Below are 13,819 nucleotides of genomic sequence, written 5' to 3' on the forward strand. Positions count from 1 at the left end.
GTATAGCAAGATTTCTTAAACGCCAAGAAAGTGCCGCCCGAGGCACTTTTCGAGGACTTTTAGCTTGGACAAATGAGTGGGGGGGGGTCGGAGTTTTAATATTAATAAATACAAGGTGTTACACTTTTGGATACAGAGATATAAGGTTACATACTGTATTGGTTGTGCTGTGCTTCAGAAGTGTATGTTATATTCGGGATCTTGGAGTAATGGTAGACAGTGGACTGAAGTTCCGAGGGCACATCGCATTGCTGCTATGATAAAATGTACATTGATATATAGGGATAAGGAGGTGGTGATGCCTCTACATAAGGCATTGGTCACACCACATATGGACACCTGGTTTTCATTGTGATGTGGAAATACTACAGGGGCCCAAAGAAGAATGACCAAAGTGATATAAGGATTTTTGGTGTGTTGGTTATGAAGTGCATTTCAGGGGAATGTGGACAGGAGGAAAAGAAAAGACATGATAGAGACTTTCAAGTTAGTTAAGGGATTTCATCAGATTAATACAGAAGGAATTATAAAAAGCGTGGATGTTAAGATGGGAAGAATGAGAGACCATTCCTGGAAGTTGTATAAAGATGTGGTGAAGAAGGGTGTGAGGAGTAGTATTTTTGCATGGAGAGTTGTTGATAAGTGGAATACATTGCCAGAGTGCATTGTAATGCAAGTAGTAGTTACAAGTTGATAACAGATTATTACCAGATTAATGTAGATCTGATTTTTCATAAAATGGTTGGAATAGAGGCCACTCCTGGAAGTTGTATGAGGATGTGAGCAAGGTTGTGAGGTACAGGTTCTTAGCTTGGATGGTGGCTAGTGAATGGAATGCAATGCCGGAGAGTGTGGTGAGTGCAGAAACTGTGAATTGATTTAAAGCCAAGTTCAATAATCTTTTTGTGTGAGCATATGGACTTCCAGCAATTAATCTTTTAACTCCACTGACTCATGTTAATAACAATAATTGCTAATGGCAGTGCAGCTATAGAACTTTTTGAATTAGAAACGGTGCTGAGTAATATCAGAGCTATCAAATAAGAATGAAAATATTAGTTAATTGATTAACATATATCTTTGAATCAGGAAAAAAACTACAAAAATTAAACTACAAACCCAGAGGATAGTAACTTTCTTCTGAAATTGCTTTCACAAAAGAGAGGTTTAGATATTTTAACATCTAGTGTTATTGTTATATTTAACATGCATGAAGAAAAGTGTCATTGACTATGTTATTATCGCTAGTGATGTTTTATCCTTGGTTCAGGACACCAGAGTGTACAGAGGATTTGAAATTGGAAGTGATCATGATCTAGTCTTGAGCAGAATAAAACTGAATTTCATATTGAAAAGATGACCATGTAAGAAAGTTTTAAAGTGAATAAAACTTGAGCAGCTCTCAGATGTGAACTGTAGACTAAAATACACAAACATTATTGAAGAAAAAATGAAGGAGTTTGAGAACAGGAACCAGATCTTGGAGATTCAGTGGCAAGCCCTGAAAAAAACACTGATTGATTCAGCCAGAGAGGCATGTGGTGAGGTTGTCTGCATGGATAGAAAAATGAGAACTCCATGGTGGACACAGGAAATTAAAGAGGCAGTGAAGGGAAAAGAAGAAAGCATATCAAAAGTTCCTGGCAAATAAGTCAGATTGTGCTCTTAGAGAATACAGAGACAAATGTAAGAAAGCTAAACACTGTGTAAAACTAGCAAAATAAAAGTCATAGGAAGACTTTGGTAAGAACATAGAAAATAAATATCAAGAAGGTAGCAAGATTATTATTATTATTATTATTACCTAAGATCCCATGGAGTCTAAGACTTATCCAGGAGGTCCCTTTTATCATAAACACAGCTCATCATACTGTGCATTAAAAACACTCAAATTCTCTGCAGACACCACACTCTCAGGCAAGGCATTCCAATCATTCACAACTCTGCACGAAAAAAACCTGCCTCTCTCACTCCCCTACTCACACGCTCTTTATACAGTTTCCAGGGATGACCTCTGGTTCTCCCTTGATCTCCCACTATTCTCTGTAAAACTTCTCCAGCATTGGTCCTATAACAGCCCCTTACCAACGTGTAGGTCTCTATCATATCATCTCCCCTCTTCCTCCTGTCCACCACACTCTGCAAATTACATCTTCTCAATCTTTCCTCATACTCAAATTCCAGAGACCAGAAACTGCCTTAGTCAGTCACCTCTGGACTCTCTCCAACATCTCTTCATCCATTTGAAAACCAAGTGACCAATTCTTGAGGGGGGCAAAATAACCTGGAGGCGATTGAAAAAGCTTAGAAATGGACGAAAGAGTATGTAAAAGCAATTAGAGATGATAAATGTGACATGAAAACTGGAGAAAAAGATATTATTATTATTATTATTATTATTATGATTATTACGAGCAACTCCAAAGAGTTGACAGACTCATCGAGGGAGGCCTTAACATCATGTCAAGAACAACTATTTGTCTTTCACACAGTATCTATCATACCTCGCCTTAAACTCATTCACGCATAGCATCCACAACAGATTCTGGCAGCTTATTCCACTCATTTACAACTCTCCTTGAACCTAGCTCTATTATTACGGGCAACTCCAAGGAGTCGACAGACTCATCGAGGGAGGCCTTAACATCATGTCAAGAACAACTATTTGTCTTTCACACAGTATCTATCATACCTCGCCTTAAAATCATTCACGCATAGCATCCACAACAGATTCTGGCAGCTTATTCCACTCATTTATTCCACTCTTTAGACAACAGAATCAACAAAGCTGGTAGGGTAGGAATGCAACTGAATAAATTTATATGGAATAAGAAAGAAATTAGTTAAAACACTAAATTAGCTTTATACAAGACAGTGTTCAAACCAATTTTAACTTATGGATCTGAGAGCTGGGTCAGAAGTAAAACACTTAACCAAAGACTAGAGATTGCTTTTTCCTGCTAACAAGGATATTAGGAAAGAACTTGACATTGTCAGCGTCCAGGAATGCATTAGCAGAGTTAATTCCAGGTGGTATGGTCATTTAAACAGAATGAGCGGGTAAAGATTAGCAAAACAAGTGTTCTCTGCCATGTTGGCAGGAAAAAGACCCAGGGGAAGACCAAGATATAGGTGGATCGATACGGTACAAAGTGCCTTAGAAGATAGAAATATAAGATCTGATAATGTTGGAGTCTTGACAGGTAGCAGACTGATTTCGAGGAAAATTGTAGATAGGAAGTTAGTAATGATGTAAATTTTTCATGTAATACTATCATATCCTGTACACCCCTTGAGGGTACATGGCAGGAATTTGATGATGATGATGATGATGATGAAGACCTAAGTTATAATATACACCTATAATTTATTGGCATTTTTTGTTATTTTGTTATTTTGGAGGAGAAAATAACAAAAGTATACATGCTTGCTTTGTTGATTTTTAGAAGGCATTTGACGGTATCGACCAGAAAGTGACATTAGCAGTGCTAGAATCGTATGGAATTGACAGAAAACTAATAGCTATTTTTGTAATAGATTTCACGGTTTGATATGAACACAGATGATTAAGAAAATAACTATTTATTAACTTAAAAGCTAATATTTCGCTGGTATTATATCCAGCATCTTCAGAGTACACAACACAAAGTTTGTTACAAATGCAAAACAACCACAATCCGGTGTAACAGTGAGGCTAGTAAAAGTAATTGCAGCGTGCAACACAAGACTAAAGTCCTAATATGGCACCATCTAGGTTTAAAAAAAAAATCAAAGTTTTGAAATAGTAGTCCAAATGATAGTCTTAGAAAGTTTGAAAAAATGAAATAAAATAAAAGTAATAAATATCAATTTGGTCTTAAGATGACTGTCTTCCAAATCTTTGGTAGATTTATATAGCCCTACATGTTAAGGTTTGGAGTATGTTTTAAGGCTTCTGTTGATTCCAGGAATAACCTCTCTGACTTGTAGAAGCTTCTGTGCATTACTTTTGTTTCTTTCCAATTGATCCTGTGTGCAGGGGTATCCAAAGCATGGTCTGCACTGACTTGCCATAGCGAAGGTGTCGGATATATTTTTTGTGTTCACTGAGGCGGATGTGGACATCCGCCTCAGTGAACTTCCTGTCAGGGCACACTTTATAGACTCTTGGATGTGATAAAGGGGTGCATTTGTCCTTAGGTGAATGGATGAGAGTTGCTAATTTTACATAAGGTTTAAATATTGTGCATGTTTGGTGTTTTTTTTTTTAAGCACTCTAGATATCTTTTCTGACGTGCCTTTTTTTTTCTTTAAACCTAGATGGTGCCATATTAGGACTTTAGTCTTGTGTTGCACGCTGCAATTACTTTTACTAGCCCCACTGTTACACCCGATTGTGGTTGTTTTGCATTTGTAACAAACTTTGTGTTGTGTGCTCTGAAGATGCTGGATATAATACCAGCGAAATATTAGCTTTTAAGTTAATAAATAGTTATTTTCTTAATCATCTGTGTTCATATCAAACCGTGAAATCTATTACAAAAATGTCTGATGAACACATAAGCTTATCCACGCGTACTAATAGCTATATTAAAATATGTTTATAAGAATGCAGTTGCAGCAGTTAGAATAGGTGATGATTTGGGGAAATGGTTTAAAACAAGCAGAGGTACTAGACAGGGGGTACCCAATATCACCAAGCATTTTCATCACACATTTAGAAAGAGCAATGGATAAAATGACAGAAGATGCAAAAGGAATATCAGTAAATGGGATGAGAATTAACAATCTGAGATTTGCAGATGACATTGTTATTATTGAAGAAGGCGAAAGAGAATTACAAAAAACATTGAAACTGTTAAATGAGGAAGGGAAAAGATTTGGACTTGCTATGAACTTGGAAAAAACAAAGACAATGGTATTTGGTGAGAAGAACATGAAACAAAAGATACAAGTGGATGGAATTGATATAGAAAATGTAGAATAATTCACATATTTAGGAAGTAAAATGACATATGATTTGGACTGTAAACAAGAAATAAAGATCAGGATTGGAAAGGGAAGAACAAATCTGAAGGCCATGGATAACATCTGGAAAAATAAAGCGATCGGCCTGCAAACAAAACTAAGAGTACTGGAAACATGCATTTTTAGTGGTCTACTGTATGGATCTGAAACTTGGCTAATAAATAAGAATGAGCGAGGACCGGAAGATAAAGACATTCATGTTTAGTATTATAGACGGTGTAAACAGAAGAGGTAGACCATACAAAGAATGGATAGATGACATAAAGGACTGGTGTGGAATGGGTGTACAAAAACTGCAACACTGTGCACTGGACAAAGAAAGGTGGAAGAAGATAGTGAAGGAGGCATGGGCTCACTGCCCGTGGCCTCCGATGGATGCCACGGGCAGTGAGCCCCCAGTTCATGATGATGATGATTTTTTGTTATATTCAAAAATGAAACTATAGTATTATATCTGATATTAAAGAAATGTATTATTGCTATCAGTGGCAATTAAAGCCAGAATAGACACTTACACATATATTTTGACAGGAAGTGGTAACTGCTTTCTTCCAGTGCATGCATCCATAGTTACACTGAGAGAGAAAGAAAACAAAAAATTATCAGATATGCATATAAGGTACACAGATATTGAAACTTTTAAGTTTTACTAATATATAAACATGCTGAGTGATAAGAAGCCCCAGCATTTGACATAAATTTCCATAAAAACATTCAACACATTCATTATTATAATTATTCCAAACTTCCACCAAATCATAGGACTTATAGATAGTGGGAGGTCCTCTTTATACTACACAAACTCTATTATACTACTCCTTAAACTCATCCACTATTTGCAATTTCTCAACCCTCTCAGGCAATGCATTCCATGCTTCTGCTACTTTCCATGCAGAAAACTTACCTTCTTAGTCCTTCCTTTTGTAACTTCCAGCGATGATCACTTTTTTTGTCCTTGTTCCTCTAATTCTACCATATGAAAAATCTCACTAGTGTCAATTCAGTAAATACCTTTCAACAGCTTAAATGTCTTTATCCTATCCATTCTTTAGGTTGGAGATGAATTTCATTACTTGGTATGAGACCCCACCACCCTGCTTATTGGAGGCCTAAGTTGGAAGCTTGAGAAAAAGTTCCATTTTTGGTCCCTATAGTAGGGTTTCTGGACTATGTAAAAAAATAAATTAAAAAATTACAAAAATATATATATATATAAAATTGATAAAATTCTTAGCCTACCCACAGTACAAAATGTACTACAGGTTTATAATAACCTTTCATGAGTGGGAACCACCCATAAAAAGAAAAAAAATCTATATCTTCTATCCACACACTCTGCAGTTTGCATGCCTTCAGACTATCCTCATAATTAACATTGCATAGTCCTGATATTCATGTTTGTTATCTGCCTCTTCACTTTCCTTCAAATCCTGGTGACAATATATCAGCAAAATAATCCAAATGAGATCTGATCAGAACTTTACGCAATAGAACCCCTCACCATCCTTTCACCTCTTGTCCCTTCCGTTACATGCTATCTCAGGTAATTATTTCTTAACAACTTACAAACTCCATTTCTTTCGTTCCTTGTGACCATTCTTTCTCCCAATCTATGTCCCCATAGTTAAAATCCCCCATAATAATTACTTGACCTTCATTCATTAAGCAAATTTGCCAATGCATACCATCTACATTTTCCCTTATACCTCCCAGATTACAGTGGCAACTAATTACATATTTCATCTTTTTGATCTCTATCTCACATGAAATAGGCCCAAATGAACTGCCCTCTGCATACCTGTTATCTTGAGCCACTTCTGCTCTTATTATTATTATTATTATTATTATTATTATTATTATTCAAGCCTCCATGGAGTCAAAGGACTCATCGTGGGAGGTCCTTCCTAAGAAACACAAAATCTATCAAGACTCATCGAGGGGAGGTCCCCCCCCCCTAAGAAACACAGTCTATCATACCACTCCTTAAACTCATTGACCGTTCTCGCTCTCACCACTCCATCAGGCAATGCATTCCATGGTTCAACCACCCTCAATGCAAACAAACCACTCCTCACCCTCTTGCTTTTTTAGCTTCAATTCTTCGTCTATCAGTAACCCCCCCCTACCCCTATTCTGTTTCCTCTGCCCTCTCTGAAAATACTGTATCCTTTATATTCTACCACTATAACTATATAATTTTTAGTCAACTAAGTCTCCCTAATTCCTATAATTTTTGGCCAAGTTGCACTAACTAATACCAAAATTTCCTCACACTTATTCTGAATACTTCTGGCATTAGTATATATAAACTGCAAAACCCCCCTTTCTCCCATATCCTTCCTGTGTGTGAATTAGCCTACTCTGTATACAATTTATTTTCTGAGAATATTTAATCCCACATTCACAATGATTATTGACCTTATTACTATTAACAGCTGACTCTATCACCTGCTTCTTCGCTAGCAAATCCCATTTCTCTGTTTTTGAACATTTACTCTCAATAAATGTTCTATGTGCCATGTGCCCAATCCGTTTAAGTGCAAACCATCACTCTTAAAAATTTCCTTTCTTTTATCAAACTCATCCCAGACATTCATAAAATGAATATTCAGTTTCATTTCTTTATAAAAGTTTTTACACAATCTTGACATCATTTCATTTTCTATAATTGCTCTTCTGTCTAATTCATTACTGTCAAATCTTGGTAACACATTCATTATCCCTCCACTCTTGCTCTATGCATTCGTTGCTATCATCAAGTCTTTCAAATCCTGTCTCACAGAAAATCTTTTGCTACCTAGATCATTCATTCCCACACTACAATAATTTCACTCACTCTATCCCTCTGCAACTTCACAGCCTCAGTTATATCCCTAATCTTTGACTACGGATAACATGCCATCTTTCACATCCTTAATTATAGATTCCTCATACAGCACAATATCTTTTTTCCTTCTTTTAATCTTCATGCCCCTTATACCTATTGCTGCATGATTTTTGTCCCTATTCTTCTCACATCTTCTCTCACATTCTTTTGTACATCACTCAGTAATCTCTGCATATGTGTTTCTACACTTTTTCATTCCATGCACACACTCACTTAATTGGTTACTAAATAATCTGTCATTCTCATTCATTCATTCATTATCATTCTCAATCCCATCCCCTCCCATACTTTCTATTCCATAAAAAAAAACATCAGAACATATTAGAATGCTGTAAGATAAGCTGTACAAATTGGTCAGTTCAAAATAATTAAATATATTCCAATCATTTAAAAATATCAGTTCCTTTGTTCCAGGAGAATCTGTACAGCACAATTGACTTCACATGCCTCTATCAGTTACATTCAGGTATGCTTCCTATGAGACTGATCACACTTAAATGTAAAGTCTTGATGTTTACTTAAACTTGAACTTTATGAGCTTTAAGGGTAATTCCCTCACAGAATAATGTTACATCAACCAAACTTTCACTAGCAAGTAAATTATCAAAAGCAGTTTATATATTAGATTTATGATTGCACCCTTTCAAGCAATTTTCTGTGATCTTGTCATCGTATTTAGTACACTGAATACTGAACTAACATTAAAATAACATACTTATATTAGGATTCCTTAACCACATTGAACAGCATAATACCATCAACAGAATTACTATAACAGTTACAAATAACACACACCTAACGATCTATGGCTCCTCCACATATTGCTTTGACTCACTACAAGCTAGCAGTTAAGAAGAATTCTTTCTAACTCCATTTTACCAAAACTAAGAACAACATGGTTGAAGCTCAATCCCAGTATCTACGTGATCATCACAGCACATGCTAAATGCACCACCCAGACACTGGGAAAACTATAACACAAATAATTTTAAACAGAAAGATTTCTAATCTATGTATGTAGAAAGTTTTTCCACTTGGTTACAGAATAAATTGCACTTGATAAGAAATTATATTTTTGTTTAATCCTTTACCCAAGTGTAAGCAAACAAAGCTCATGTGTGAAGTATCCTCATGACTAGGTTACTTGTATATAGAGACTGCTGACTTCAAATCAACTGCTTTAGTATATCCTAATGCAAAGCAATCTTCTTTTTGGGTATGTATATTGCTATGTATTAAGGGAAGGCCAAAGGACCACCACTCAGATCAGTTTTTACCTTTATTAAGGTCTCATCAGTGGAAACTATATCCAAGAAGATATCATGGTTGAATTAATGTAGAAGTCATATATTTTCCAAAATATGACTTCTGCCATATTTTATATTAAGGCATCAAAAAATTAATACCTTTAAATAACCTCAAAAATATTAAGTTTTGCTGAATTATGTTTCACCAGATATCAGGTTCCAGGGCCTTGGTGGCTAATAATAATTATCATTATTATTATCATTACCATTGTTATTATACAATTCTTCTCACTCACTCAGCAAATAAAAAAAAAAAAAAATCCTCACTCTCTTATTCACCACACTCTTGCATAACTTCAGGGATGGCTCCTAGTCCATGTATCTTGTTCTGCCACTTGGACTATTTCTCCCATATCCATTCTTAATTATGTCTCAATAGCTTAAATGCATAATCATACCATCCCTTCATCTTCTGTTTACCAAAATATGCAGATTACATGTATTCAGTTTATCCTCATATCTGATATTTCATAGTCCTCAAATCACTTTTGTCAACTGCTGAAAAGCCATTTCATCCCATTCCAATTCCGGTGACCAGATCTAAGCATAATAGTTCAGATGTGGTCTGATCAAAAACACAGTCACAGTTATTGCCAAAATTGGGATTATGAAAGATAAGAACATGCATTCATTCAGTTGATTGTTACTTATAATCAGTGGTGAGCTATGGAAATTTTAACAAAGGGCTCGCATCATTGTGCAAAAAAATAGACGTATTTCACACAAAAACTTTTACTAATACAGCTTGTGTACAAATGCCAATCAAAATGTACGAGGGGGACAATCAACCTGTAAAGGCTATCATTTTTAAACAAACATTTCATGATCTAAACATGAAATATTTGCACACAATCAGCTGTGTTAATTTATCTTACAAAAGGTGAATTTGCTGATCTCCAATGGAGGTGGCAGAGTTTTTTCCCTTAGAAACTGTTCTTTCCCCACAAAACAAGCTAGAACACATTCAATTTAAATATAGCAGTTTCATATATTAATAGCTTCAGCTTCAGTCACTGTAATATTGGTGAAATAACGTGCTGTTAGAAAGCTCCTGAAAGATCTGTGATTTTTGTTGATTTGTTGATTGTTTTCTTTGATTTGATGGTGAATTTTTGGTGTATTATTGTGGTTTTTGGTGTGATTGTTCTACTACCAAGGGTTTTATAGCATAATTACGGAAATAATTACGAATTAAATACGAATTCCTTATTAGACCTTAGAGCAGTACCGACAGAAAACATGGTGGCGGCTTTGTCATTCCCTGATTTTAATTTAGACTTCAGCCGTTTCGTTAAGTGTGAGGTGTGTTATATGTATTCTTTCAATTACATAAATGATTTGTGGATGTTTAGGGCAGATGGAGGGAGGGTGTGTGTAAAGCGCGACCTGAACGAGGAATTGATGAATACAAATATGAAATTGATGACATAAAATGTTAGTAGTGAGAATGTCGCGGGGAAAATGAGTGCACATTCGAAAGAGAAGGATGGTGTGAAAGAGAGGCGAAAGAATGTTAAAAAAATCAGTAAAAAAGAAAACGAGTAATATAAAATCCATAACGGATGTTAAAAAGGATGAAAGTGATGCGAGAGTGGTGGAAGGAAACGAAATTGAGAGAACGAATGAAACTGGAAACGGCATGATGAAGGAATCAAAAGTGAAAAAAATTGAAAGAATGAATGATAGCGAAAGTTGGATGCATGTTGGACCGAAAGTACGGAAGCACAGAAGGATGAATGAGAGTGAAAGTTAGAAGAGAGGGTCAAGAGTTAGAAAATTAGGAAGATTGAATGATAGAGAGAATGTGACGCAAGATTCGGAAGTTGAATTGGATTAGATGAGGAAAAAGATTAAATGAATGCGGAATGAAATTAAGAAAATTTGGGTAAAAAATATTAAAACAAATCGTGATAGCACGAAAGAGTTCACAAAATATGAGCAAGTGGCGCTGTATGGCGACTCCATTATTAAAGGTGTGCTGGATGATAAGATGCATAAGGTATGTTTTTCAGGTGGTAAAATGAGTAGAGTGAATGAGGCATTAGATATGAGGAGGGAGCGAGCAAAGGAGTTAATGGTTTTAATCGGTACGAATGATTTGACAGAGGATAAAGAGAGTGTCATAATGGATATCAGGAGGCTGCTTAGAAGGATAAAATAGAATAGTGTGACAGGAAGAGTAGTGTTGCCTAGCGTGTTGCCTAGGCATGACTGTGGTGAAATGAGGCAGAGAGCAAGGATTATGAATGATATGCTGGCTGAAATGTGTGAGGAGACAGGAGTGCAGTTTGTTAATGTGTGGAATGAGTTTGAGGGACGAAGTGAGCTGTATGGGAGCGATGGGCTGCATTTGAGTGGTTATGTGACTCGCTTGGAGAGACTGCTGCTGGAAGGTAGAAAAGTGAGTAGAGTGAGAGAGAATAAATCAGATCAAGCGGGAACTGATGTGTAAGAGCAGGAGAGTAAGTTAGGAGAGATTGAAGAGGTGGTTATGAATAAGGAAGTGAGTGGTATGAGTATAGAAAATGAGAGAATGGGTGTGCAAGAGAAACAGGAAAACGGAGAGGCTCAGGGTGGACAGGGGTACGCAGCATGAGAAAGGTGGATGCCCCAAGAGAAGGTGAGAGCATGTGTAGAAAGGAATGGGATGACCTGGGATCAATAGGAAACAGTTGGAATTGAAAAGGGTTTTAAAATGAATAAGCAGAAAGGGAAATGGCCCCAGTCGAGCATTGAGAGATCACATCGAGTGGGTGATATCAGTGGAACTATCTGTAGATCCAGAAATAAGCTGTTGTGTTTGTATACAAATGCTAGAAGTATAAGAAACAAGGCAGATGAAATGGTTGCATTAATTGCGTCTGTTCACCCAAAGATTGTCGGAATAAGTGAGACATGGTTGGAAGAGGACGACATCCTGACAGGAATAGAGATGGAAGGGTATGATGTGTTTTGTGAGGATAGAAAGGGTAAAAAAGGGAGGGGGAGTGCTATTGATGATAGAGAAAGAGTTATGTCCATACAAAGTAGAGATGCAAGAGGAAAATAGTGCCAGTGGTTTTGAGGCAGTATGGTGTGAGATAGAGGTGAATGGAATCAAATACTTGTTGGATGTTGTTATAGACCAGGAAACGTGGGTGGTGGTGATAATGAAATGTATAATCAAATTAGCCAAGGAAATAAGAAAAGTGTGATCATTTTAGGTGATTCTAATTATGGCAATATAGACTGGAATGATAGATAGCAACTGGAAGTAAAGAAAATTGGTTTCTTCAGTTTTTGAAGGATAACTACCTCAGACAGTATGTAACAGAGGACACGCGAGGATTGAGGGTCTTGAATTTGGTCATCTCATCAGAGGATGTAATTATAAATGAGGTGTCAAATCATTCACCAATTGGTGAGAGTGACCATGAGGTGATTACCTAGGTGGTTGCCAGCAGTGTGAGGGCCTCTGTGAGAAAAGGGTAAATGTGGAACTACAAGGGGGGGGGGGGTGATTATTAAGAGCTCAGGAGACAGCTTGTGGGTGTAACATGGAATGAGGAGTTAGCTGGAAAAGCGATCAATGCAGCTTGGGGGATTTTCAAAAACTATTTAGACATTGCATCTACTAGATAGTTTTTGAAAATCCCCCAAGCCGCGTTGAAGTTTAAGGTGAGAAGGTTAAATAAAGTAGGTGTGAGATGGATGAATAAAGAGATTAAGCATGCGATACAGAGAAAGAGGGCATTGTGGAGGCAGCATAAGCGAAGTGGAAATAACCAATTCCATGAGGTCTACAAGGACCAGGCAAGGAGGGTGACTTGGTTGGTGGTTTTAAAGAGAGGTATGAACAGAAGTTAGCTAATGAAACCAAAAAGAATCCTAAGGAGTTCTTTCGATATGTAGCCAGCAAAAGAAAGAATGATTATGGAAGGATGACACTGATTGAAGAAAATGGTATAAAGACAGCTATTGCGGAATGTGTGGTGGAGATACTTAATGAGCAGTTCATACAGGTCTTTCAATCTTGTGGATGTGACTTCATGGAGAGATTGAGAGCAGTAGATGATGGGGGAGGAGAGACTGACTGTAAGTGAGCAAGAGGTGTATGGGGAGTTGAGTAAACTAGATGTTAATAAGGCTGTGGGACTTGATAATATATCGCCACATATTCTGAAAGAATGTGCCAGGGAGTTGACACCTGTCTTGTCATATTTTTTTAATATGAGTCTTGCAGTCAGTCAAGTCCCTAAGGCAGAGCTTTCCAAACTGTGTGTTGCGACACATTAGTGTGTCAGCTGCAGTGTGAAGGTGTGTCGCACGAACATAAAGAGTTAAACAGAATAATTGCTAAAAATTTCCACAGCAGAATCCATTTCGCAAAGTACCTGTACGACTTTTAGTTAGCGCCGTTAAAGAAGATATTTGGTCAACCGCTCAGAACCTCCTCCCTGAGTCTATACCGACTTGCATGCAACCATCACCATCAGTTTCGTTTTTGTTGGGGTTTTCTATTGTTCATTCAAGTGTGAGTGACAGTAAATGTAAACAGAAGCTAAATTGTGCAGAGACGCACAAAGGAGTCCCAAAAATACTTTACTTTAAATAGAATGCAATTGCAAGATGTTTTACA

At 36.8% G+C, this 13,819-nt stretch overlaps 1 protein-coding gene across 1 annotated transcript in view; it reads right to left on the reverse strand.

Annotated features, from left to right (window-relative positions):
* The window catches only part of LOC150094345 (proto-oncogene tyrosine-protein kinase ROS-like), a 719,271-nt gene that overhangs the window by 624,947 nt on the left and 80,505 nt on the right, over positions 1-13,819 (reverse strand). The window contains exon 3 of the mRNA XM_090412445.1: positions 5,523-5,582. Within this exon, the coding sequence (XP_090268571.1) occupies positions 5,523-5,582 (60 nt within the window). The remainder of the gene's footprint in view (positions 1-5,522; positions 5,583-13,819) is intronic.

The sequence above is a fragment of the Typopeltis vanoorti genome, chromosome 22 (genome assembly GCF_054136105.1).
Source record: "Typopeltis vanoorti isolate ZY-2024b chromosome 22, IOZ_Tvanoo_1.0, whole genome shotgun sequence".
Classification (NCBI taxonomy): Eukaryota; Metazoa; Arthropoda; class Arachnida; order Uropygi; family Thelyphonidae; genus Typopeltis; species Typopeltis vanoorti.